The following is a 27,169-nucleotide window of genomic DNA, read 5'->3' as shown; positions in this document are numbered from 1 at the left end:
CACTTTTTTTTAAAGTTTGTTCCCAACAAAGACTATTGTACTAAAATAGCCTGAAAGGGTTACAGTTAATCATCTTTAAGAATTGTGAATTAAATGCAATTTCTTGATTAATTTTTAAGTAAGCTGACCAGTAGTCTATATAATAATGTTATTTTTCAAAGTTGTATAGAATAAAAATGGACTCAAATGCAAGAATATGCAAGATCTCAAAATCAACCTAGAGGTTAGCCTGCATGGCTTAACCATGCAACGCAAATATCATTTTATTATCACCAACACATGTAGCTTGGTTCAAGTCAGTCTGGTTCGAGTGATTCATTGTGACATCAGCAGGAATGCTCTTCTAAAATTCAGTTGAATAAATGAGAGTGTAGAGTATTTTTTTATTTTCTCATTTAATTTTAAAAGTTGTTTCAAATTAAAAAAGGTTTAGCTAAATAGAAAAGTATGGAATAAACCTAATGATAGGAGGTCACCTGATAGCAGAGCAAACACATTTCCAGAGTAGGAAGGGCATTTTTGTGCTGTGGTATACAAGTATTTAATATATTGAGATATAACATAATGTATGTTTTAGTGTCAGAGCAAGAAAATAAGAGAAAATATTTGAATAGATTTTTAGGAGAGTGCTTTCCACATTTGTGAACTGGGTACTGAACGTATTATTGTGTATACATAGAACACTGAAACTGCCCATAATCTAGTCACCTCTGTATTGTGGTCACATCTGTTGTTATGTTATTGCACAAGCTTCAACCTTGATCAGCTCCTTCCATTTACCTTTTGTACATATTCTGAATTGCTAATGAAGTCATCACCTTGCTGGGTGGGAGTTTATTTAAGTAAAGAGGTGTTGAAACTGCCCTTTAATACAACTGTAAACACACATTTTGTTGTTAACAATAAACCTTTTTTAACCAATGGAAAACAACCTCTTGCTGGTGAATGAAGGATAAGTGAATAAAAGATGGGTCAAGCATAACAGGTAGCAGAATAACCAATACTACATCCTACCAGGTAACTATGGCCTTTCTTGATTTACACAGCTGCAATATTAGTCTAAATACAATGTAGCTACATTTTTATTGTGTTATTTTTCTTTCTCTGGTTTGTATTTTTAACATTATGTTAATAAGTTTCATATTAAATAAACCAGTAAGTTTGACTCTTATAACTGGGTGATACATGTGTGGGTTTTATACTATACGAAAGTGCACCTGTTATAAGGAAAACATTAAAACTACTGTTAGGCTGGGCTATACTTTTTTTTTAAAGTGGTTAAAAGATTTAACTTCTTGTTTACAGGTGCTCTTTAAGTCAACTTTGTTTGTTGATTTTAAGACAGTGTAAATATTATTATTGTGCATAAAGAGTCTGAATAAAACCCACATGCAAAAGAGAATTTGATAAATTAGGAATCATAAAAGGGATGTACAGTCTATCATACTTCAGTGATCAGTCATCAGGTGATATGTAGGTCAGTTATAAAAATGTAGGAATGTAACATTTTAAAAAAGGTTGAACTATGTAAAATTTTGCAGAGCAGTAGTCAGTTAAGAACTAAAGACTGACTGGCAAGGGACAGGATGATCTTCAGATGAAATCCGAATGGGTTTCATTTGGATTTCATCCTGATAATTACTACACCTGAGTGGGCAGGTGAAGGATGGTTAACTTACCCAGGAGCCACCTGCTTTAATGCGTCCCACAGCATGCCTCATGCTGCTTACTCATGGCACACTATTATGGAAGCTGGAGAGTGCACTTTGCATATATGTAAAAGAGGCATGTGTTCATTTTGGTGCTGTTATTGCTGCTGTTATGAATGTTGTTATCTTAGCTTAACTATCTCTAACACTTCTAGTGTTAAATTAAGCTTAACCTTCTAACATTATCAAATCAACCCCCTACTACCCTATCTCATAACACTAACTCTCCTATATCTGAGCCAGACCCTAACTATTAACCCTATGCTTAAACACTAACCCTCCAATAACTATGCCTCATCTGAACTTTGTACCTTATTTCCTATCACTAACCCTGCTATAATTAAGCACACAACTAGCATCTGTAGTTCACTTTTTCAGCTCTGTCATAGCCAGTTATGTTACTCAGCTATACTTATAGTTGATAATAGTACTCGGCTATCAGCTCTGCACCCATTCCGGAGTCTCCAGTGCTGACTGCCCAACTCTGTCACTTGCAACCCCAATAGTTAGAGTTCAGCGATATAATAGCCGTACCTCAGTATCAATTTAATTACTCAATGCAACATAGCTGAAAATGTACATGGTGTTTTATAACAGTGCCTGATTTAACAAATTGGGTACGCAAATTCACTGATTTGGTGCACTTCTTTTCAGGGACTGCTTTTGATTGTAAAGATAATCCTGAGAAAACCCCAGAAGGACTCTAGGACAAATCTACAACCTGTTGGTGAGAGCTTCAGAGCTGTCAGTTAGTAATACCCACTGTAAGTGACATCTACATAGGAAAATACATTTAGTGTGCAGTGTACTCTTGGACAAATGCACTTCCTTTATGTGTGCATGTAAACATATTTTACATTTTCCTGGTTTCTTTCAACTAGTGTACAAAAGTCACATAAATCAATGTTGTTTTTTTCGGTGTATAAATAGATTTGTGGTGCATCCAGCAATGTGTGATATGTTGGAACTTTCCAAATACAGGTAGTCCTCGGGTTCCGAACGCTCGAGTTACGAACGACCCGCCGTTACAAACGGCCCAATCTCGTCGGATGATGTCATTTTTCCACGTGGGGGAAGTTTGAAGAAGCGGCTTCAAACTTCCCCCAAGTGCCGGCGCATGCAGAAACAGCAATAGACTGACCTCCGAATGAGTCCAACGCTGTCTCTGTCCTCCTCTCGTCGCATCCAGCTTCCTCTAGCCGCGTACAGCACCGCATCCTGTATGTCATGTAACATACAGGGACCTGTATGTCACATGACAGTCAGGAAGCGGTGCTTTACGCATACTACACGGCTAGCTGGATTCGGTGAGAGGAAGACAGAAGGCGTTCGGTGGTGAGTCCAGCTCTGCTTGGGGGGACAGGGGGGGGCGGACAAACGGTGGCACGGGGAGCAAGCAAAGGAACAGTGGGGGCAAACAGAGGCGGACAAATGGAGGCACATGGGGGGACAAACAAGCGCAGTGGGAGAGCTAACAGGCACAGAGGGGGACACTGGAGGCAAAGGGGGGCAGGCAAAAGGGGCAGAAATGGCATAGCACTCCGACTTAAGAACGGATTCAGGTTAAGAACGAGCCTACAGTTCCTATCTCGTTCGTTAACCGAGGACTACCTGTATATCAAGATAATACTACCAATATATTCATCATAATCATTTTTGTTTTTTATAGTGGTAGAATGTTTTTGTCCAGAAAAAAAATTAATAATGTGTCTTTTATATCTGTTCTGCTGTTTTTGTTCATTTCATATCAGGCTAAATTATTCCTCTAATGCACACATTTTAATAGTTTTTTACTGCATAAAAACAATCCAATCATGAGATAATATTGTATCTGTTCTTATATTCTGGTCATGCAATCTTTTTAACATAAAGGATACCTGATGGTACAGATAAATGAACGGTATTGTAACATCCTTACCTTCCAGCGGCATCTCCGGCGTGGTCCGGGCGGGACTTCTGGGCTGGAGTCCTTGGTGGGATATTCCAATTCGGACGGTATCCCCAGCATCTCCTCGGCGGTGAATCAGGTCGTGCGCATGCGCACTTTGGCCAGACGCACGCTCGTGAGCCAGAGCAGCCTTTACAGGCTGAGAAGGAGGATCTGAGGTGATGTCATTAGATGACTTCACCTGGGGAGTGGTTGTGAGGAATTGCTACGGTGTACTTAAGGCCAGGAGCTTCAGTAGCTCACTGGCCTTGATACTAATCAGTTTGCTGGTTCTTGGCCCTAGCTAGATTCTGAGCTACATCATATATGGTGGTACTCACCATATATAGGTACTCAGTTAGTTTGTTGTTCCTCATTGATAGCTGTAATTGTAATTTCTCGTAATATCCTCCTGATATTATTGAGTATTATTCTCATTGTATGATTATCTGTGTACCGATTTCTGTCTGTCTCTAGACCTTGCTCCAGTCTCATCCTTCTGTGTGATATCTGACTTACATTACTGACCCGGCCTGACTCTGACTCCATTTCTGTCTGATCCTTACAAATTGACTGACATCGGATACATGTGTATGACCCTGCTCGAATTGACTACGATTAAAGCTTAACGACTCGATACCTTGATTTTTGTAAAACTTGTGCACAAGTTTTGACCAGACTATTACGCATTGTATTATTATTGTGTGTTATTAAGTTATCTTGTCACGCACCAGCGTGATAGGTATAAGTGTGTAGGAAGGTGCAGAGATGCTTGCCGCACCTCCCCTGTGCCAGTGTCCCCTTCCATTGTGCAGTAAATGGCCCTGTTTGTATTCGTGGTCAGCGCAGTCAGTGCTCTTTGATCCAGACATACTATGCTGTGACTGTGCTTTTGACTGCACTCCCTACTTGTCTTCTTCCATATGCACATGCAGGAAGCACAGTTACAAGGCTGCTGACCTGACATACTGTGCACGTGCAGCATGGCATGTCCGCCTCAAAGTGCACCAACCAAGCTTACGGAACAAGGTCATTTTACTGCACAATGCAAGGGAACGCTGGCACAGGGGATGTGCTCATAGCATCTGCACACCTGTCCACACTCACATATAGCTGTTACATTTTTCTGCACCAGCTCAGCTCAGGTATCCTTTAAGTGATGAGGACATTGAGTGATGCTTATATGCAGTAGCTGTGATTTCTTAGGAAAATTAAAATGAATGTATTTCTGAATACAGTATCAGCATGTGCAATAGGTGGAATTGTTTGGAGCAAATTATTCAAATTTCATTTTTTATTTAGATTACAATTTGTCAGTGTAATTCTTGTGAATGACATTCTAATAAGAAACTAGCAGCATTATGGATTATCCTGTGCTAATTTCAAGAGTCTTAATAGGGATTGTCATCTGAAGTATAGTTTTATAGCAAACCTAATTGTGTTTAATATGCTGTAAGAACTTCTGGGAATATAGTAATAATAACATATACTATCTTCAATTGCAGGAGCAAAAAGTATCTCCAGCAGCCCATGATGAGTCACAGAAGAGACAAGCTGCATCACTGCTCAGAGTGTGAGAAAAGCTTCAATTATCCATCACAGTTTATTAGACACCAGAGGACCCACACCAGAGAGAAGCCATTCTCTTGTTCTGAATGCCATAAACATTTCTGTCGGAAGGATTACCTCATGATTCATCACAGGATTCATACTGGAGTGAAGCCTTTTTCCTGTTCAGAATGTGACAAATCTTTCACTGACAAGACAACCCTTACAAACCATCAGAGGCTTCATACGGGAGAGAAGCCTTTTTCCTGCTCTGAATGTCAGAAATGTTTTGCCAGAAAATCATTTCTTAATTCACATCAACTCACTCACACAGGAGAAACGGCATTTAAATGTACAGAATGTGATCAGTTTTTTTCACAAAAGGCAACTCTTACTGAGCATCAGAGAGTTCACACAGGAGAAAAGCCATTTCAATGTACAGAATGTGATAAATGTTTTTCACGAAAGACAAATCTTACTGTGCATCAGAGAACTCACACAGGAGAAAAGCCATTTAGTTGCCCAGAATGTGCCAAGAGCTTCTCACACCAGTCACATCTGAGAAGACATCAGAAGATACATGAGTGAGTGGTTGTGAGCCTGTAAACTGTGTTTTAATGAACATTTTGCAATATCATCACAAGATTATGATGTTTGATACATAGAAAAGATTCAATAACATATGTGATTTGAAGGTTAAAGAGAAACCATGACCAAGGATTGAACTTCATCCCAATCAGTACCCCCTTTCCCATGAGAAATATTTTCCTTTTCACAAACGGATCATTGGGGGCTCTGTATGGCTAATATTGTGGTGAAACCCCTCCCACAGTGTGATGTCAGGATCATGGTTCTGACATCACACTCCCTATGGGAGCCTTGTTGCATTGTGGGAAATAACAGCTGTTTCCAACTTCCAGAAAAGCAAGCAGCAGCTACTTCCACTGACATCACCTGCCAGCAGTAAAAATGTCACCATATGGTAAATGTCAGAATGTAAATCAGAAGAGGAAAGATTTTACAATCGGCGAACACTGACTAAATCATTTATACATAATTATTACAAAAATTAAGCACTTTCGTTCATTACATTATTTTCACTGGAGTTCCTCTTTAACTGCTTGCTGGCCGCTCCGCGCCAATTGGTGACATCAATCTCCCAGCGGCGATCACCACTAGGAGACTGTTAGATGGCAAAACCGCCTTCTATTTACACTGTACAGCGCTGCAATCTAAGGCTGCACAGTACTGGGGACAGCCATGTGACACGGCTGTCCCCCTGGGAGGCACAGAAACGATCGGCTGTCATAGGCTGATGCCTATGACAGCTGATCAATATGATTGGTTGGCGGAGGGAGAAAGGGATATCAAAATAATTTAAAAAAGGAAAATGTATAAAAAAACAAAACAAATAAATTAATAGAAAACAAAACAAACATGCCGACAGGGATCAGAGCCCAAACACAGAAAGCTCTGTTGGTGGGCAGAAAGGAGGGGGGATCACTTGTGTGTTAGGTTGTACTGCCCTGCAACAAGGTCTTAAAGCTGCAGTGGCCTAAATTGTAAAAAAAATAGCCTGGTCACTAGGGGGGTGTAAGCCTACGGTCCTCAAGTGGTTAATGCACAAAGCTGCAGTAATATTGCTGTGTGCAGACAGTGCACAGCAATATTACCATTGCTAACGGCAGCAGGTTACCGTGAGTTCCACTTTTAGCATGATCCTTGGTATTGGGCAAACATGAGCATTGCTATGGTAACAACATTACTAATGCTAGTTATCATCACATCCTCCTCAGGGCTCAAGCACCGCAGGTCGTGCTAATAGCAAAACTCGCAGCAACTTGCTGCCGGTAGTAATGGAAATATTGCCATGCACTGTCTGCACACAGCAATATTACAGCAGCTTCATGCACCCCTTATATATCATATCATAATGGACTGTAATAATAGGATACCCATTTAATCAGTTTGTCATGTAGTGTTAGGTTTATGATCTGTAACTTGCCCTTGCACTCTATTGTTAACTTTAATGGGAAGTGAGTCTACATTTTTGTATTCCTATATTTGCATAAATGTGTGTTTATCATTGGTTTAGATAAATGATGTCCATCTGAAGTTAAATAGGCTTTGAGGCCCTGGTTGCCAAACAGTGGTGGGATAGTTGAAGTTTTGCATAAGTTTTGATGTGTATATGTATTATCTGATTATCATTGATGAAGGTAGTTATAGTTTGTTTTAATAAAAACTGTACATTTTTTATATGTTTTCTGTGTTGGATATATTGTTTGAATTGTTATTCTATAATATGTATATTTAGTTTGATTGCCACTGTACCTTCTATTGAAAAAAAAAAATCAAACTAGGGCTCAGCCAAGTAGAGTTATCTAATTTATTCAATCAGCAGAAAATACAGAAAGACTAGCTCAATGGCCCAGAGGAAGAGAATAAAGCCCAAAACATTTTGTGGGTTTTCTTATACCCCACCACCAGACCTAGGGTTGGCCACTGCCCATTGGTGACCATCCACATTGCCCCTCCAAAGGAAAGAACTTCTACCATGTAGCAAGTTGCAACCAGCTGCATGAGTATGCTAGATTCATGACCTGGGAGTAGAGATGGCCCGAACGGTTCGCCCGGCTGGTAGTTCGTGCAGATATCAGCTACCCCACTCGTGGCGGGTAGTGAATACATAGCGTGTTCAACCCGCCTCCTATACCTCGTCATTTGGCTAAACTTTGACCCTCTACATCACAGTCAGCAGACACATGTCAGCCAATCAGACTGCACTGACCCACGGACCCCTACTCCCCTATAAAAAACACAGCAGCGTCAGCCATGTTCTCAGTCTGCTGATGCTGCTGTAGTGAGAGGAAGGGAAAGCATTAGTTAAGCTGTTGTTAGCTTGCTACTCACTGAAAAGCTCTTGAGAGCTAAAATTCTTCTGATGTGTTTTTTTTGTGTGTGACACAGACAGGCATAGATACAGCCCTGTCTGTCACAGCTGGGCCTAGTTGCTGTACTGTGCCAGCCCCAGCACACTCTGTATTACCATTACATATTTTTCCACTGTATTGTGATTTATTTTACATAGCATAGCTGTATTTGTGGGTGACACTGCATCACTGCATAGATACAGCCCACAGACAGTTGCCAGGCCAGCTGGGATTTGTAGTCCCACCACTGGCAGCACACTCTATTACCATACCATTGCACATCTTTCCACTACATTTGTGATTTAACTTACTAAAGGGCTCTCGCCAACATGTGCACCAGCATGACCATCACTACACAAACAGCTGTTAGTGGCGGTGCATTAAACAGTGAGTTTGGTCCGTCAGTGTGAAGCTGTACATTACTTACACTACCTGATCCATGTATACACATGCAAGCTGTTGTAAAGTACTTTATGCCTCCAATTTACAAATGCAATGCGATTTCTGCCCTTAAAGAGACACTAAAGTGAAAAAAAAATTATGATATCATGAATTAGTTGTGTAATAGGGGTAATTACTAGAACATTGGTAGCAAAAAAAATATTCTTATATTTTTATTTTCAGTTATACAGCTTTTTTTTATAACATTGCATCATTCTCTAATACTTGCAGATTACACATTACTCAGCATAGAAAAGTTTTTGCAGAACAGGCAGTGAACTTTTGACCTGTCCTGAACTGTTTTCTGCAAAAGAAAAACACAATACAGTTGAGATAACCTAAACAGAAGTCAGCTCTCCAAAACTTTCAAAGTCACAGAGCTCAACTGCTATTTGCATAGATAACAACTGGAGTTTCTTAACTCTTCCTGTACTGGAAACAAATATTAGACTTATGTCTCTGCTCCTAATGCTTTATTTCTTAGCTGTACTACACAACCAATTCATTATATCATATTTTTTTTTCCGCTTCAGTGTCTCTTTAACCACCCTGGCGTTCTATTAAGATCGCCAGGGCGGCTGCGGGAGGGTTTTTTTTAAATAAAAAAAAACTATTTCATGCAGCCAACTTTCAGTTGGCTGCATGAAAGCCCACTAGAGGGCGCTCCGGAGGCGTTCTTCTGATCGCCTCCGGCGGCCAAAAGTAACACGGAAGGCCGCAATGAGCGGCCTTCCGTGTTTTGCTTACTTCGTCGCCATGGCGACGAGCGGAGTGACGTCATGGACGTCAGCCGATGTCCTGACGTCAGCCGCCTCCGATCCAGCCCTTAGCGCTGGCCTAACTATTTGTTCCGGCTGTGCAGGGCTCAGGCGTCTGGGGGGACCCTCTTTCGCCGCTGCTCGTGGTGGATCGCCGCACAGTGGCGGCGATCGGGCAGAACACGCGGCTGGCAAAGTGCCGGCTGTGTGTGCTGCTCTTTATTTCATCAAAATCGGCCCAGCAGGGCCTGAGCAGCACCCTCTGGCGGTAATGGACGAGCTGAGCTCGTCCATACCGCTAAGGTGGTGGTTAAGGGATTATAACCCTATTCTGCATCAAATACATAATTTTCGGCAGGACTTTTGGCATGTATCCCACTCTGCCATGCCCCCCTTCAGGTGTTAGACTCCTTGAAACAACTTTTCCATCCCTTTTGTGGCCAGAAATAGTCCCTGTAGCAATGAGCGGCCTTCCGTGTTTTGCTTACTTCGTCGCCATGGCGACGAGCGGAGTGACGTCATGGACGTCAGCCGACGTCCTGACGTCAGCCACCTCCGATCCAGCCCTTAGCGCTGGCCGGAACTATTTGTTCCAGCTGCGCAGGGCTCAGGCGGCTGGGGGGACCCTCTTTCGCCGCTGCTCGTGGCGGATCGCCGCACAGCGGCGGCGATCGGGCAGCACACGCGGCTGGCAAAGTGCCGGCTGCGTGTGCTGCTCTTTATTTCATCAAAATCGGCCCAGCAGGGCCTGAGCGGCACCCTCTGGCGGTAATGGACGAGCTGAGCTCGTCCATACCGCTAAGGTGGTTAAGGGATTATAACCCTATTCTGCATCAAATACATAATTTTCGGCAGGACTTTTGGCATGTATCCCACTCTGCCATGCCCCCCTCCAGGTGTTAGACCCCTTGAAACAACTTTTCCATCCTTTTTGTGGCCAGAAATAGTCCCTGTAGGTTTTAAAGTTTGTCTGCCCATTGTAGTCTATGGCGATTCACCTGGGTCCGCCTATCCGCTAACCTTTATGGATGTTTGCGTTGGTGGTCCATGGACCCAAAATCTGAGGTTCGAGCCATCTCTACCTGGGAGCGGCATCAAATGATGGAGGGGATGGTGCAGGCTGTCCCTTAGGGCAGGAGGAAACACCTAGACCTCCCTCCACACCACCACCATAAAAAGCAAAAGCTGCAAAGCAAAATTCAAAAGAAAAACGAAGTGTGCGCTCAAAACAGGAATCACCTCACTTATATGCTGGCTGCCACCATGTCTGCTGACAAATTAAAATAGCACAGTAAATGTATATTGCATCTGCTTGTACAGGATCTTCTCAAAAAATTAGCATATTGTGATATTATTATTTTCCGTAATGTACTGATAAACATTAGACTTTCATATATTTTAGATTCAAATACACACAACTGAAGTAGTTCAAGCCTTTTATTGTTTTAATATTGATGATTTTGGCATACAGCTCATGAAAACCCAAATTTCCTATCTAAAAAAATTAGCATATTTCATCTGACCAATAAAAGAAGTGTTTTTGAAACAAAAAAAGTCAACCTTCAAATAATTATGTTCAGTTATGCACTCAATACTTGGTCGAGAATCCTTTTGCAGAAATGACTGCTTCAATGCGTCAACGCATGGAGGCAATCAGCCAGTGGCACTGCTCAGGTGTTATGGAGGCCCAGGATGCTTTGATAGCGGCCTTAAGCTCATCCATAGTGTTGGGTCTTGCGTCTCTCAACCTTCTCTTCACAATATCCCACAGATTCTCTATGGGGTTCAGGTCAGGAGAGTTGGCAGGCCAATTGAGCACAGTAATACCATGGTCAGTAAACCATTTACCAGTGGTTTTGGCACTGTGAGCAGGTGCCAGGTCATGCTGAAAAAATGAAATCTTCATCTCCATAAAGCTTTTCAGCAGATGGAAGATAGACATGGTATGTACAGTGTCTAGCACACAAATAACTATGCTGTGTTCCTTTTTTTTTCTTTCTCTACCTGAAAGAGTTAAATATCAGGTATGTAAGTGGCTGACTCAGTCCTGACTCAAACAGGAAGTAACTACAGTGTGACCCTCACTGATAAAAAAAAATTCCCCTTTTTATCTCTTTTCTGCTCTTAGAAGCCATTTTCTGATAGGAAAGTGTTTTATAGTTGGAATTTCTTATCAATGAGGGTCACACTGTAGTCATTTCTGAGTCAGGACTGAGTCAGCCACTTACATACCTGATATTTAATTCTTTCAGACAGAGGAAGAAAAAAAGAACACAGCACAGTTATTAGTGTGCTAGGCACTGTACATACACATGTGTATCTGATCATATCACATGTCACTTCGGGTATCCTTTAAGATAAACATTCATTACATGCTGGAGAAACTTTCGTATCTGAATGCAAAAGAAAAATTTGCCTTTTTTAAAACAAAAGGTATTTGAAATTATTAAAATTGGAGTAAGCATATGATGTCTCCCACGATGCATCACTGCTGAATATGCAAATCATCCTTTGTTGTCCCTGTAAGCTAATCACACCTTCAGAACCACTGAAATGCAATGACGTGTCTGCTTGTTAATTGAACAGAGCCACAATAATCCATCATGCATACAGTCTGTTTCTGATTGGTTGACTCTGCTGCAGACATTTTAAAACCAGATATCACAAGATACATTTGAAGGAGTCTTGGACACCAATCTGTACATAGGTCTGAGCTGTTTTGGTGGCATAAGGGAGGTTTTGGTAAAATATTGGAAGGTGTGTTTTAGTGTTTTTGATGATCAATATGTGATATGCTTTTGATTTTTCCATAGTAGCAACTTTAATTAAATGGAAATGTCAGTGTTTGTAAAAACAAAGAAATAAAAAAGATAATTGCCATAAACACAGATCAGTGCTGCACAAAGCATTTTGCATTCTAAGATTAACATTTTTTTTCTTACTTTTATGATTTACAATGCTGACATTAGGCACAAATTATTCTTTAGTGGAACCTTGACTGCAAAACTCTCTGTACTCTGTTGAAGGATTTAACCCTCTAGAAATTATTATCTTTCTACACAAGCAATTAGCTGCACATGGGAAGAGTGTTTGTTACTTACTTTCAATATATGGAATAATTCATTGTCTGGTGCCTGGCAGCCCTGCTGCTGTATTTGAGCATAGTATTGTGCATGCATAGAGCACTGAAACTGTGCATAATTTACTGACATTTGTATTGTGGTTACACCTGTTGTTAGAAGAAGAAGAATCTCTAACTTTGATCAGCTCCTTCCATTTTCCTTTTGTTCCTATTGTGAAATGTTAATGAAGTTATCACCTTGCTGGGAGAGGGTTACATTAAATGAAGAGATCTTGAAACTGCCCTTTAACACTACTGTAAACACAGCTTTTGATGTTCACAATAAACCCTTTTTAACCAATGGAAAAAAACCTCATTCTAGTCAATAGAGGAGAAGCAAATATAAGATGGGTCAGGCCTAAGTCAGGCAGAAGAATCCCAGAGACTTCCCAGCAATAAGAAGCCCCAATACTACATCCTACCGGGTAACTATGACCATTCTGATTTACTCAGCTGCAATATTAGTCTAAAGTCTAAATACATTGTAGTGAAAATTGTATTGCTGTTTTTCTTTATCTTGTATTTTTAAGATTAATTATGTTAATAAGTTTGATATTACATAAACTAGTCAGTGTGTATAATTGGGTGACACATGTGTGGGTTTCATACAGTGCAAAAGTGCACCAGTTACAAGGAAAACATTAAAACTAGTGTTAGGCCTGAGCTATACCTTTTGTATGTGGTTAAAAGATTGAATTTCTTATTAACAAAAGCTCTTTACATCAACTTAGTCTGTTTATTTAAAAATAAAGTGAAAATATTATTATTGTACATAAAGAGGCTAAATAAATCCCACATACAAAAGAGAATTTGATAAACAAATTAGGAATGATAAAAGGGATGTACAGTTTATCAGACTTCAGTAACCAGTCATGAGGCGATATGTAGGTCAGTTATGAAGAACATAGATAATGTAACATTTTAAAAGAGAGGCATAACAATCTCAAATATTGGAGGGCAGTTGTCAAATAAGAACTAAAGACTGACATGCAAGAGATAATACAGAAGGGGAGGGATAAAAATGAGTGGCCAGAGGGCACAGTACTCCGAGTTAGTGTTGGGCGAACATCTAGATGTTCGGGTTCGGGCCGAACAGGCCGAACATGGCCGCGATGTTCGGGTGTTCGACCCGAACTCCGAACATAATGGAAGTCAATGGGGACCCGAACTTTTGTGCTTTGTAAAGCCTCCTTACATGCTACATACCCCAAATTTACAGGGTATGTGCACCTTGGGAGTGGGTACAAGAGGAAAAATTTTTTTAGCAAAAAGAGGTTATAGTTTTTGAGAAAATCGATTTTAAAATTTCAAAGGGAAAACTGTCTTTTAAATGCGGGAAATGTCTGTTTTCTTTGCACAGGTAACATGCTTTTTGTCGGCATGCAGTCATAAATGTAATACATATAAGAGGTTCCAGGAAAAGGGACCGGTAACGCTAACCCAGCAGCAGCACACGTGATGGAACAGGAGGAGGGTGGCGCAGGAGGAGAAGGCCACGCTTTGAGACACAACAACCCAGGCCTTGCATGAGGACAAGAAGCATGCGGATAGCATGCTTTGTACCACCATGCAGTCATAAATGTAATAAAGATAAGTGGTTCAATAAACAGGGACCACGCGGCAACGCTAACCCAGCAGCAGCAGACGTGATGGAACAGGAGCAGGCGCAGGAGGAGAAGGCCACGCTTTGTGAGACACAACAACCCAGGCCTTGCATGAGGGCAAGAAGCGTGCGGATAGCATGCTTTGTACCGCCATGCAGTCATAAATGTAATAAAGATAAGTGGTTCAATAAACAGGGACCACGCGGCAACGCTAACCCAGCAGCAGCAGACGTGATGGAACAGGAGCAGGCGCAGGAGGAGAAGGCCACGGTTTTTGAGACACAACAACCCAGGCCTTGCATGAGGGCAAGAAGCGTGCGGATAGCATGCTTTGTACCGCCATGCAGTCATAAATGTAATAAAGATAAGTGGTTCAATAAACAGGGACCACGCGGCAACGCTAACCCAGCAGCAGCAGACGTGATGGAACAGGAGCAGGCGCAGGAGGAGAAGGCCACGCTTTGTGAGACACAACAACCCAGGCCTTGCATGAGGGCAAGAAGCGTGCGGATAGCATGCTTTGTACCGCCATGCAGTCATAAATGTAATAAAGATAAGTGGTTCAATAAACAGGGACCACGCGGCAACGCTAACCCAGCAGCAGCAGACGTGATGGAACAGGAGCAGGCGCAGGAGGAGAAGGCCACGCTTTGTGAGACACAACAACCCAGGCCTTGCATGAGGGCAAGAAGCGTGCGGATAGCATGCTTTGTACCGCCATGCAGTCATAAATGTAATAAAGATAAGTGGTTCAATAAACAGGGACCACGCGGCAACGCTAACCCAACAGCAGCAGATGTGATGGAACAGGAGCAGGCGCAGGAGGAGAAGGCCACGGTTTTTGAGACACAACAACCCAGGCCTTGCATGTGGACAAAAAGCGTGCGGATATAGCAGCAATGCTTTTTGCCGCCATGCAGTCATAAATGTAATACAGATGAGAGGTTCAATAAACAGGGCCCGGAAACGCAACACCATCCCAGATGTTCATTGGTCATGTTACTTGGTTGGGGTCCTGGAGTGTTGCGTAGTCATTTCCAATCCAGGATTGATTCATTTTAATTTGAGTCAGACGGTCTGCATTTTCTGTAGAGAGGCGGATACGCCGATCTGTGACGATGCCTCCGGCAGCACTGAAACAGCGTTCCGACATAACGCTGGCTGCCGGGCAAGCCAGCACCTCTATTGCGTACATTGCCAGTTCGTGCCAGGTGTCTAGCTTCGATACCCAATAGTTGAAGGGTGCAGATGGATGGTTCGACACAGCTACGCCATCTGACATGTAGTCCTTGACCATCTTCTCCAGGCGATCGGTGTTGGAGGTGGATCTGCACGCTTGCTGTTCAGTGGGCTGCGGCTGCATGGGTGTCAGAAAATTTTCCCACTCCAAGGACACTGCCGATACCATTCCCTTTTGGGTACTAGCTGCGGCTTGCGTTGTTTGCTGCCCTCCTGGTCGTCCTGGGTTTGCGGAAGTCAGTCTGTCTGCGTACAACTGGCTAGAGGAGGGGGAGGATGTCAATCTCCTCTCTAAAGTCTCCACAAGGGCCTGCTGGTATTCTTCCATTTTGACCTGTCTGACTCTTTCTTCAAGCAGTTTTGGAACATTGTGTTTGTACCGTGGATCCAGAAGGGTATAAACCCAGTAATTGGTGTTGTCCAGAATGCGCACAATGCGTGGGTCACGTTCAATGCAGTCTAGCATGAATTGAGCCATGTGTGCCAGAGTCCTACCAGAATCCTCATCATCCTCTTGTGAGCGTTGTGATAGTTGTTGTGATGCATCATAGTCGTCACCTTCCTCCTGGTCTGCTTCTGCTGACCATTCGCGTTGAATTGTGGAAGTCCAACGTGCACCGCTCTGGCCCTCGTTGGTGGCATGAAATTCCTGCTCCAACTCCAGCTGTTCCTCCTCCTCTTCTTCGTCATAGCTGCTGGGGCCAGCGTTCCCTGAGGCGGATGGCCTGATGTTGGTACCATCACGCTGATCGTTTTCTCCTTCAGATTCCCCCAGTTGCATCATGACAGCTGTTTCCTTGATTTTTAACATCGACCTCTTCAGTAAACACAGCAGTGGTATGGTAATGCTGACTGAAGAGTTGTCACTGCTCACAAGCAACGTGGATTGCTCAAAATTTTGGAGGACTTGGCAGAGGTCCAACATGTTGGCCCAATCGGATCCACAGAAGCTTGGCAGCTGGCCGGATGCGCCTCGGTACTGCGCCGTCATGTACTGGACCACTGCACTCTTCTGCTCGCAAAAGCGGGCTAGCATGTGCAGCGTAGAATTCCAGCGCGTAGGGACATCACACAGCAAGCGATGGTGGGGGAGATTGAAGCGCTCCTGCATCTTGGCGAGTGCCCCCGAAGCAGTACTGGAATTTCTACAATGTTTGGACACTCGACGCACCTTCAACAGCAGATCGGGCACGCCTGGGTATGTCCTCAGGAACCGCTGAACTACTAGGTTCATCACGTGCGCCAGGCAAGGGATGTGTGTCAGCTTAGCCAACCTTAAAGCGCGAATGAGATTACTCCCATTATCACACACAACCATGCCCGGTTTCAGGTCCAGCGGTGCCAGCCACAAATCCGTCTGTTCCTTTATTCCCCTCCAAATTTCCTCCCCTGTGTGCTGCTTATCCCCAAGGCAGATTAGCTTCAGCAACGCTTGCTGACGCATGCCAACAGCTGTGCTGCACTACTTCCACGATCCTACTGCTGCTGGGTTAGCGTTTCCGGATGAGGTACAGCTTTGAGATGCGTTGGAGGAGAAGGAGTCAGAGAGGTAGGTGCTGCTGTTATCCAGTGGGAGGGACGGCGGTGCAGCTGTTTGTGGCGTGGGCAACACCCGTGCCGTAGCAGGTGAGGAATCGCTGCCAGGCTCCACAAGGTTCACCCAGTGCGCGGTAAGGGAGATGTATCGACCCTGGCCGAACGCACTCGTCCAGGTGTCAGTGGTGAGGTGAACCTTGCAGGCAACGGCATTCTTCAAGCTTCGGGTTATTTTGCTGACCACGTGCTCATGCAACTCAGGCACTGCAGAGCGTGCAAAGTGGTAGCGGCTGGGAACCACGTAACGTGGGATGGCCACTGACATCATGCCCTTGAAGCTGTTTGTCTCCACCAATCGATATGGCAGCATTTCGCAGGCCAGAAGCTTGGCTATGCTGGCTGTTACTGCCACGGCCCGGGGGTCATTTGCTGGCAATTTCCTCTTGCGCTCAAACATCTCCGACACAGACAACTGAACCGTAGCGCTGCACACGGAAGGGCTGTTGGTTGTTGTGTTTGATGAACACTGGGAGACCTCAAGAGCACTACTCCGGAAAGTGACAGTGTCAGCGTCGTCTGATGTTTGTGAATGTTGTGAACCACGCAATGGCTGGGCTACTGCTGCTGCTGAGGCGGGTCTGGTGAACCCAAGGGAGGCAGTGTTGTTTCTGGTACCCTGTCCTGACGCGTTTGCCCAAAGAGTGGGATGTTTGGATAGCATGTGACGGCTCATGCTGGTGGTGGAGAGGTTGTTAATATTTTTCCCCCTGCTCAGGCGGGTCTTGCACACCTTGCAAATCGCCATGGTAACATCCTCAGTGCAGTCTTCAAAGAAAGCCCAGACTTTGGAGCACCTGCCTCCTTGCTGGCGATTTCTGTTTGCTCCTCTTTTGCCTCTCACTTGAACTTCCACGCTTGTGGTGCCTGAAATTGCGCGCCGCCTACCTTGTGGCACAAGGCGAACTCGTGCAGCAGTGGGTTCTTCAACAGACTCATCTGTGCTGCTGCTACGACGGCGATGTTCTCGTTCACAAACAAAATCTGGGTCTCTGTCCACATTGTCCATACCCTCCTCTTCCATCTCCTCAAACTCGTCATATGTCATTGTGGGCCACCGCCGTGGAGTAGAGCTCCCCACAACAACCTCTGCGCAGCACACTCCAACGTCGTCTTCCAGATCTTGTCGGCCGACCTCCTGCAATTGCAACCCCTCCTGGCCAAATTGCTCTGGGATTTGGGTTTCCGAGTCCTCTTCGGACTCGCCTTGTATTTCAGTGCGCGGTGCATTTCCCACAGTTAACGGTTGTGAATCCAGGCACAACATTTCTGGCTGTTCCTCCATTGACCTTTGAAAGGTGGAAGTTTGTTGGGCTGGGAATAGCTCCTGCGAATACCCCATTGTGTCCTGAGGTAATTCATCGGACTGGTTATCTGGCAGTTGTGTGCGTGGTGTCGCTGTCGGTTGTGTCAGCTTTGTGCCCACTGGCTCCTTGTAACTGGCTGAGGACTCGGACCTCGTGCGTGATGTGCTGGTGCTGCTTAACCCACTGCTGGACGCTTGAGAGGTCATCCAAGTAATTATCTGGTCCTGTTCTTTTGGATTTGTGAGGGTTGTTGTCCTGGACAACATGGGCGGTATTGAGTGGGTTTTCTTGGGTGCTCCCCTGTGGCCTGTACGTGAACCGTCAGGGGAAACACCTCTTCCCTTGCCCCTCCCTCTTTCACCGGATTTCTTCCTCATTTCACTTATCCTTACAGTACACGCTGACTGGCAGCAGTACAGTGGCAGTACAGAAATGCTATACAGTACCACTATTCCCAGCAGCGACACAGAGCACAATGCTATACAGTGACGGGTGAGCGGTGTACCACTATTCCCAGCAGCGACACAGAGCACAATGCTATACAGTGACGGGTGAGCAGTGTACCACTATTCCCAGCAGCGACACAGAGCACAATGCTATACAGTGGCGGGTGAGCGGTGTACTACTGTTCCCAGCAGACACAGAACAGTACACAGAATGCTATATAGTGTGGCTGAACGAGCGGTGTACTACTGTTCCCAGCAGACACAGAACAGTACACAGAATGCTATATAGTGTGGCTGAACGAGCGGTGTACCACTGTTCCCAGCAGACACAGAACAGTACACAGAATGCTATATAGTGTGGCTGAACGAGCGGTGTACTACTGTTCCCAGCAGACACAGAACAGTACACAGAATGCTATATAGTGTGGCTGAACGAGCGGTGTACCACTGTTCCCAGCAGACACAGAACAGTACACAGAATGCTATATAGTGTGGCTGAACGAGCGGTGTACTACTGTTCCCAGCAGACACAGAACAGTACACAGAATGCTATATAGTGTGGCTGAACGAGCGGTGTACTACTGTTCCCAGCAGACACAGAACAGTACACAGAATGCTATATAGTGTGGCTGAACGAGCGGTGTACTACTGTTCCCAGCAGACACAGAACAGTACACAGAATGCTATATAGTGTGGCTGAACGAGCGGTGTACCACTGTTCCCAGCAGACACAGAACAGTACACAGAATGCTATATAGTGTGGCTGAACGAGCGGTGTACTACTGTTCCCAGCAGACACAGAACAGTACACAGAATGCTATATAGTGTGGCTGAACGAGTGGTGTACCACTGTTCCCAGCAGACACAGAACAGTACACAGAATGCTATATAGTGTGGCTGAACGAGCGGTGTACTACTGTTCCCAGCAGACACAGAACAGTACACAGAATGCTATATAGTGTGGCTGAACGAGCGGTGTACTACTGTTCCCAGCAGACACAGAACAGTACACAGAATGCTATATAGTGTGGCTGAACGAGCGGTGTACTACTGTTCCCAGCAGACACAGAACAGTACAAAGAATGCTATATAGTGTGGATGAGCGAGCGGTGTACTACTGTTCCCAGCAGACACAGAACAGTACACAGAATGCTATATAGTGTGGCTGAACGAGCGGTGTACTACTGTTCCCAGCAGACACAGAACAGTACACAGAATGCTATATAGTGTGGCTGAACGAGCGGTGTACTACTGTTCCCAGCAGACACAGAACAGTACACAGAATGCTATATAGTGTGGCTGAACGAGCGGTGTACTACTGTTCCCAGCAGACACAGAACAGTACACAGAATGCTATATAGTGTGGCTGAACGAGCGGTGTACTACTGTTCCCAGCAGACACAGAACAGTACACAGAATGCTATATAGTGTGGCTGAACGAGCGGTGTACCACTGTTCCCAGCAGACACAGAACAGTACACAGAATGCTATATAGTGTGGCTGAACGAGCGGTGTACTACTGTTCCCAGCAGACACAGAACAGTACACAGAATGCTATATAGTGTGGCTGAACGAGCGGTGTACCACTGTTCCCAGCAGACACAGAACAGTACACAGAATGCTATATAGTGTTGCTGAACGAGCGGTGTACTACTGTTCCCAGCAGACACAGAACAGTACACAGAATGCTATATAGTGTGGCTGAACGAGCGGTGTACCACTGTTCCCAGCAGACACAGAACAGTACACAGAATGCTATATAGTGTGGCTGAACGAGCGGTGTACTACTGTTCCCAGCAGACACAGAACAGTACACAGAATGCTATATAGTGTGGCTGAACGAGCGGTGTACCACTATTCCCAGCAGACACAGAGTGGCAGTAAACAGAATGCTATATAGTGTGGCTGAGCGAGGTACACAGAGTGGCAGTAAACAGAATGCTATATAGTGTGGCTGAACGAGCGGTGTACTACTGTTCCCAGCAGTGACACACAATGACTGGGGGGGACCCTGGCTAGCGTGGCTGGAGCGCGAACTACCCTGCCTGCCTACCCAAAGCTAAACCCACAGACAAATGGCGGAGATATGACGTGGTTCGGGTATTTATTTACCCGAACCACGTGACCGTTCGGCCAATCAGAGCGCGTTCGGGTCCGAACCACGTGACCCGTTCGGCCAATCACAGCGCTAGCCGAACGTTCGGGGAACGTTCGGCCATGCGCTCTTAGTTCGGCCATATGGCCGAACGGTTTGGCCGAGCACCGTCAGGTGTTCGGCCGAACTCGAACATCACCCGAACAGGGTGATGTTCTGCAGAACCCGAACAGTGGCGAACACTGTTCGCCCATCACTACTCCGAGTCAGTTTTACTGCATGAAAACAATCCAATTATAAGATAGTATCACCTCTGTTCTTATATTCTGGCCATGAATACTTCCCTTTTTAACACAAAGGATATCTGATGGTACATAAAAATGAATGGTATAAGTGTGTGTGGGGAGGTGCAGAGATGCTTGCCGCATCTCCCTTGTGCCAGCGTCCCCTCCCATTGTGCAATAAAAGGCCTTGTTCTGTAACCATGGATAGCATGGCCAGTACTCTTTGATCCAGACACACTACACTGTGCATGCACAGTACCCTTGTGACTGTTCTACCCGCTTCTCTCCTTCCATGTATGCATGCAGGGAGTGCAGTTACAAGGCTGCTGACCAGACATACTGTGCATATGCAGCATGGCATGTCCACTTCAAAGGGTGCCAAAGAAGCTTAAAGAACAAGGCCTTTTACTGCACAATGGAAGGGGACACTGGCACAGGGGAGGTGCAGTAAGCATCTACTCACCTCTCCACACTCACATATAGCTGTTACATTTTTCTGTACCAGCTGAGCTCAGGTATCCTTTAAGTGATGAGGACATTGAGTGATGTCTAAATGCTGCAGCTGTGATTTCTTAGGTAAATTAATGTATTTCTGAATACAATATCAGCATATGCATAAGGAGTATTTTTTTAGCACAAATTATTCAAATTGCATTTTTTTATATTACAATTTATTAGTGTAATTCTTGTAAGTGGCAATCTAATATGAAACAAGCAGCATTATGGATTAATCTGTGCTAATTTCAAGTGTCTTAAAGAGAACCCGAGGCGGGGTTCTAACAACAAAATCCCCACACAGAGGCTGGGTCTGCCTATAGAGCCCAGCCTCTGTTGCTATTTAGATTCCCCCTAAATCCCCCCTGCGCTCAGCGAGACCCGATAAATCACAGCCGCGCGGTGCTGGCTGTGTTTACCTCCTCCTGTCAGTCCCGGCTGCTCCCCCGCCTCCTGCATCGCTCCAGTCCCGCCCGTAGCCCTTCCCTCCAATCAGCGGGGAGGGAAGAAACATGGGCGGGGACCACAGCGATGCAGGAGGCGGGGGAGTGGTGAGACTGGCATTATGGAGGTAAATACAGCCCGCTGCGACACGCTCTGTGTCGGCAGCGCGGCTCTGAATTATGGGGTCTCGCAGAGCGCAGGGGGGGGCCTAGGGGGAATCTAAATAGCAACAGAGGCTGGGCTCTATAGGCAGACCCGACCTCTGTATGGGAATTTTGTTGTTAGAACCCCGCCTCGGGTTCTCTTTAAAGGAAACCTAAACTGAATCTAAAAAAAAGAGTTTAACTTACCTGGGACTTTTACTAGCCCACTGCAGCCGCCCTGTGCCCACGCCAGGTCAAACCGATCCTCTGGTCCCCCGCAGTGACTCAGTTTCCTTTTTGGTGACTGATGGTCACTTTGCCTGTGCAGTCCTGGCCGCTCATGTCCACGATCACCGGGAGTATCTTGCAGATGTACAGTATGAGATTCTCTTGTATTGAACATGCGCAGGATGCTCCAGGCAATGGGAGTTTGATCGAGGACACGCGCAGCCAGGGCCATTCAGGCGCAGTGACCATCAACTGGCTCAGTCGCCAAAAACAAAACTAAGTCGCTGCGGGGGACCGGAAGATTGGTTTGTCTTGATGCAGGCACGGGACAGCTGCGGGGGACGGGTAGAAGCTAAAGGTGAGTTTATTTCCTTTTTTTTTTAACTAAGTTTATGTTCACTTTACAAAGGATTATCATCTGAAGTATAGTTTTATGACAGACCTATTTTTTCTTTGATAAGCTGTAAGGGCTTCTGTGAATATATTAACAATAATATATAATATCTTAAATTGCAGGTGCAAAAAGAATTTCCTGCAGCACATGATGAGTCACAGAGGAGACAATCCACATCACTGCCCAGAGTGTGAGGAAAGCTTCCCTTATCAATCAGAGCTTGTTAGACACCAGAGGAGTCACACCGGGGAGAGGGTGTTTTTCTGTTCAGAGTGTGAAAAACAGTTCACTGACAAGTCGAACCTTAAAGCACACCAGAGGATCCACACCGGAGAGAAGCCATTTTCTTGTTCTGAATGTCAAAAATGTTTCAGTCAGAAGCAACACCTCATGACTCATCAGAGGATTCATACTGGAGAGAAGCCTTTTTCCTGCTCCGATTGTGACAAATCTTTCTCTGACAAGGTAAACTTTACAAAGCATCGGAGGATTCATACTGGAGAGAAGCCTTTTTCCTGCTCTGAATGTGACAAATCTTTCTCTGAGAAGACAACCCTTATAAAGCATGAAAGGATTCATACTGGAGAAAAACCTTTTTCCTGCTCTGAATGTCAGAAATGTTTTGCCACAAAATCAACTCTCATTTCACACCAACACATTCACACAGGAGAAAAGCCATTTAAATGTACAGAATGTAATAAAAGTTTCTCAAAGAAGGTACATCTTACTCGGCATGAGAGAACTCACACAGGAGAAAAGCCATTTAAATGTATAGAATGTGATCAATGTTTTTCACTTAAGGAATATCTTACTCTGCATCAGAGAAGTCACACAGGAGAAAAGCCATTTAGTTGCTCAGAATGTGACAAGAGCTTCTCACACCCATCAGATCTGAGAAGACATCAGAAGATACATGAGCGAGTGGATGTCAGCCTGTAAACAATGTTTTAATGAACATTTTGCTGTAGCATCACAGGATTACGATGCTTAATTAGTAGAAAAGATTAATTCACATATGTGATTTGGGGGTTGATACACAGAGCAATATTACTGTTACTACCGGCAACAGGTTACTGTGAGTCCTGTTATTTGTATGACCCATGGTACTCAGGTAACAAGAGCATTGCTATGGTAACAACATTAGTAACGGTTGTTATTGTAGCAATGTGAGCAGTATTTGAGCACCGCAGGTTGCGCTAATAGCAAAAGTCGCAGTAACCTGCTGCCAGTAGTAAAGGTAATTTTGGTGTGCATTGTCTGCAAACAGCAATATTACCACAGCTTCATGCACACATAGGAAGCTTAAGTCACCATCACAGAACATAAGAAAGACAGAAAGTACAATATTTTTGGCGACGTATTAAGACAATCACAATGAAGTGAACTGTGCTCAGCGGGTACATGGAAACCTGGCCATTTTTTAAAATATATACATTTACATTATGTGCACAATGGACTGTAATAATAGAAGGATACCCATTTTATCAGTGTGTCATGTAGTATTAGGTTATGTTTTGTAACTTGCCCTTGCAATCTATTGTTAACTTTGATGTGAAATGATGCAACTTTTTTATTTCTATATTTGCATGAGTATGTGTTCATCATTGAATTTAGAAAATGATGTCAATCTGAAGTTGAATTAATCTTTGAGGCCCCGATTGACATAGGGTGGTGGGATAGATGAAGGTTTGAATATGTTTTAATTTGTCCTGTATGTGTTATCTGCTCATTAATAGAGGTGGTTATGGGATTTAAGTTTGTTTTAATAAAAACTGTAAATTCTTTAATATGTTTCCTGTGCTGGAAATATTGTTTGAAGTGTTTTTCTATAATATGTATCTTTAGTTTGATTGCCACTGTATCTTATACTAATCCACGGCTTAGCCAAGTAGGGTTATCTGATTTATCTAATCAGCAGAATGTACAGAAAGACTAACTCAGTGTTTCAGGACAGATAACTGGGGACCAGAGAAAGGAATAAAGCCCAAGTCATTGTGCTGGTCTTTTTATACGCTCTACAGGTTGAATATTTGGCATAGACCTCGTATCCTGCTTTTTCAGTGGTGTATGTGGGTGTGGTGGTAACTAGGAATGAGTGAGAAAGTCTTTGGCAGTTTCAACTTTTTTTTGTGAAATTGTATATAAATATATATTTTGCAATTTTTACAAAACAGTTTTGCGAAAATCATTAAAGTCAAGGGGCAAACTTTAGAGTTTAAATGCATGCTGGAATCACTAAATTTGCTAACTATATTATCCACTTTGTCCTCTGCTACAGTATATCTACGTCAGCTATGGCACCCTCCAAGCCACAGCCACATAGATATACTGACCTGCTTGCAGCCCTGTTGTGCAGGAACAGGTGCGCTTCAGAGTGCACCTCCCTGCACTAACAGCTGCAATACTAATTGGTAAAAGGGAAAATGTTCCCTTGTAGCCAATTAGTGACCCCCCTGCAGATGAACGATCACCGCTGTAGCAAACAGCGGTGATCCTTCATCTCTCCCCTTGGTGGCCAGATCTGCTAAAAAAAATGATAAGAAAGCAGCCTGACTCACCCTATCTCGTTCCAGCGATCAGCCTGCAGCCTGAGCCTCCGATCCCCGCTCTGCACGCAGCCCTGTGATGCTGAATAGCCGGGTACCGGCTTGATGACGTCATCAAGCCGAGACCCGGTAACCGGCATCACAGGGCTGCGTGCAGAGCGGGGATCGGAGGCTTGGGCTGCAGGCTGATCACTGGAATGAGATAAGGTGAGTCAGGCTTCTTTCTGATCATTTTTTATAGCAGATCTGGCCACGGAGGAGGCTGCCTGGGTGGGGGGTGGGGCATCTGGCTGGCCCTTATAGGGGTGCGTGGACTCCTGGTGGGGGGTGGGGGTAAAATGTGCAGCTGGGGGGGATAAAGTAAGAGGGGCCACATATTTTTTTTTAAGTGTATAATTTTATACTGGGGCAGATCTGGCTATAATGGTGGGGGGCCCTAATCCTGGGTGCACCCGCTAATCCTGAGGGCGCATCTGGCTATAATGGGGGACCACTATTCCTGGGGATACATTTGGTTATAAGGAGGGGCAGCAATCCTGGGGATACATCTGTCTATCTATACTGGGAGGTGCCAAACACAGAGGACACATCGGGCTATACTGGGGGTGACTGATATTGGGGACACATCTGGCTATGGGGGGGTCTGATACTCGGGACACATTTTGCTATCTATACTGGGGGACATAATACTGGTGACATGTTTTTATCTCCTGTCGCACTTTTTATTTTTAAACTGGAATTAATAAGAACGGAGAAAAAATGCATTTCTTTCATTTTTCCCCTCTTTTTCCCATTAAAATGCATAGAAAACTTTTTTGGTCTAGGGACAAAATACCCAGCAATAAAAGTCTAGTTTTTCCTGAAAAAAAACGATACCTAGATCATTTAGGTGTTGTGAGTAGGGATAAAGTTATGGCTGATTAAATAGGGACATAGCTAAAACGTCAAAATTGCTCTGGTCAATTGCTCTGGGGAAAACAAGGTCTGGATGCGAAGTGGTTAAGGAGAACAGTGGTAACAATTGCCTGTAATTTAATAATAATGTTGAATGCACGTGTGTTAATCCCTTGCCACTATGTAACAATTAACCTGCTCCACAGTCCTACATGCAATCACCATAAACATAGTTGTCGGGTGGGATTGCTGCAGATAGTCCAATTTCCAAGTATTTACTGTAGATCCTGCTGCGCTCTCCACCAGTAACTATAATACAAAAATCAAGCATAGGGTAATAACATCCAAAAACCTTCATTCAATCACACCCCAGTGTCTGAGAAAACAAGTGCCATGCGTCACTACAAACTCCTAATACTGCATTGCTCACCAGAAGTAATCCACCTCTGTTGTCAGGTGGGTCATGCGTATTTTGGTCTCAATTCCTTTCTGCACATTCTGGGTTATTCTAAAAAGACACAGTTGATCTCCACATAGAGTAGGACAGTTATAATTAGAACAATCGGTGCTCAACCCCAATCCCTGTGTAAGCGGGACGCCAGCAATCAGTGCTATTTCACACTCCCCAAGATTCACACTGTAACTGCTCACCAGATGCAGCCCAACTCTCTCTTGCAGGTGGAAACAGCGCTGGAATAAACTGATGCACTCCAAATGTTTTAGCTCCAACTTGTGCTTTTAAACAAATAACGATTCTCAATAAAACATAAAACCAATATAGTGCAAAACCTTTTTCCACCTGCTAGAGAGAGGTGGGTCACATAAGTCACAAAAGTCCCACAAACCAATGTTACTTTCAGTGTATAAATAGCAATCTTAAAGGGAACCAGAGACGAAGCACCCTCATGTATTTTACCATATATATCAGTGGGAACATTTGAGAAAACACCTACCTTGCTTTCTGCTTCATTCTGCACTGCACAGCCTGCTTCAGTCTGTGTTCTCTCATGTCTTTTCAAT

The 27,169-nt window shown here is 44.3% G+C and overlaps 1 protein-coding gene across 1 annotated transcript in view; it reads left to right on the top strand.

The window, feature by feature from the left end:
* The window catches only part of LOC137562131 (zinc finger protein 585A-like), a 66,202-nt gene extending 42,554 nt beyond the window's left edge, over positions 1–23,648 (top strand). The window contains exons 6-7 of the mRNA XM_068273463.1: positions 5,142–5,768; positions 22,832–23,648. Coding sequence (XP_068129564.1) covers positions 5,142–5,768; positions 22,832–23,648 — 1,444 coding nt within the window. The remainder of the gene's footprint in view (positions 1–5,141; positions 5,769–22,831) is intronic.
* Positions 23,649–27,169: the final 3,521 nt, after the last annotated feature.

The sequence above is a fragment of the Hyperolius riggenbachi genome, chromosome 3 (assembly GCF_040937935.1).
Source record: "Hyperolius riggenbachi isolate aHypRig1 chromosome 3, aHypRig1.pri, whole genome shotgun sequence".
Taxonomy (NCBI): Eukaryota; Metazoa; Chordata; class Amphibia; order Anura; family Hyperoliidae; genus Hyperolius; species Hyperolius riggenbachi.
This window is presented reverse-complemented; position numbering and strand designations above follow the sequence as displayed.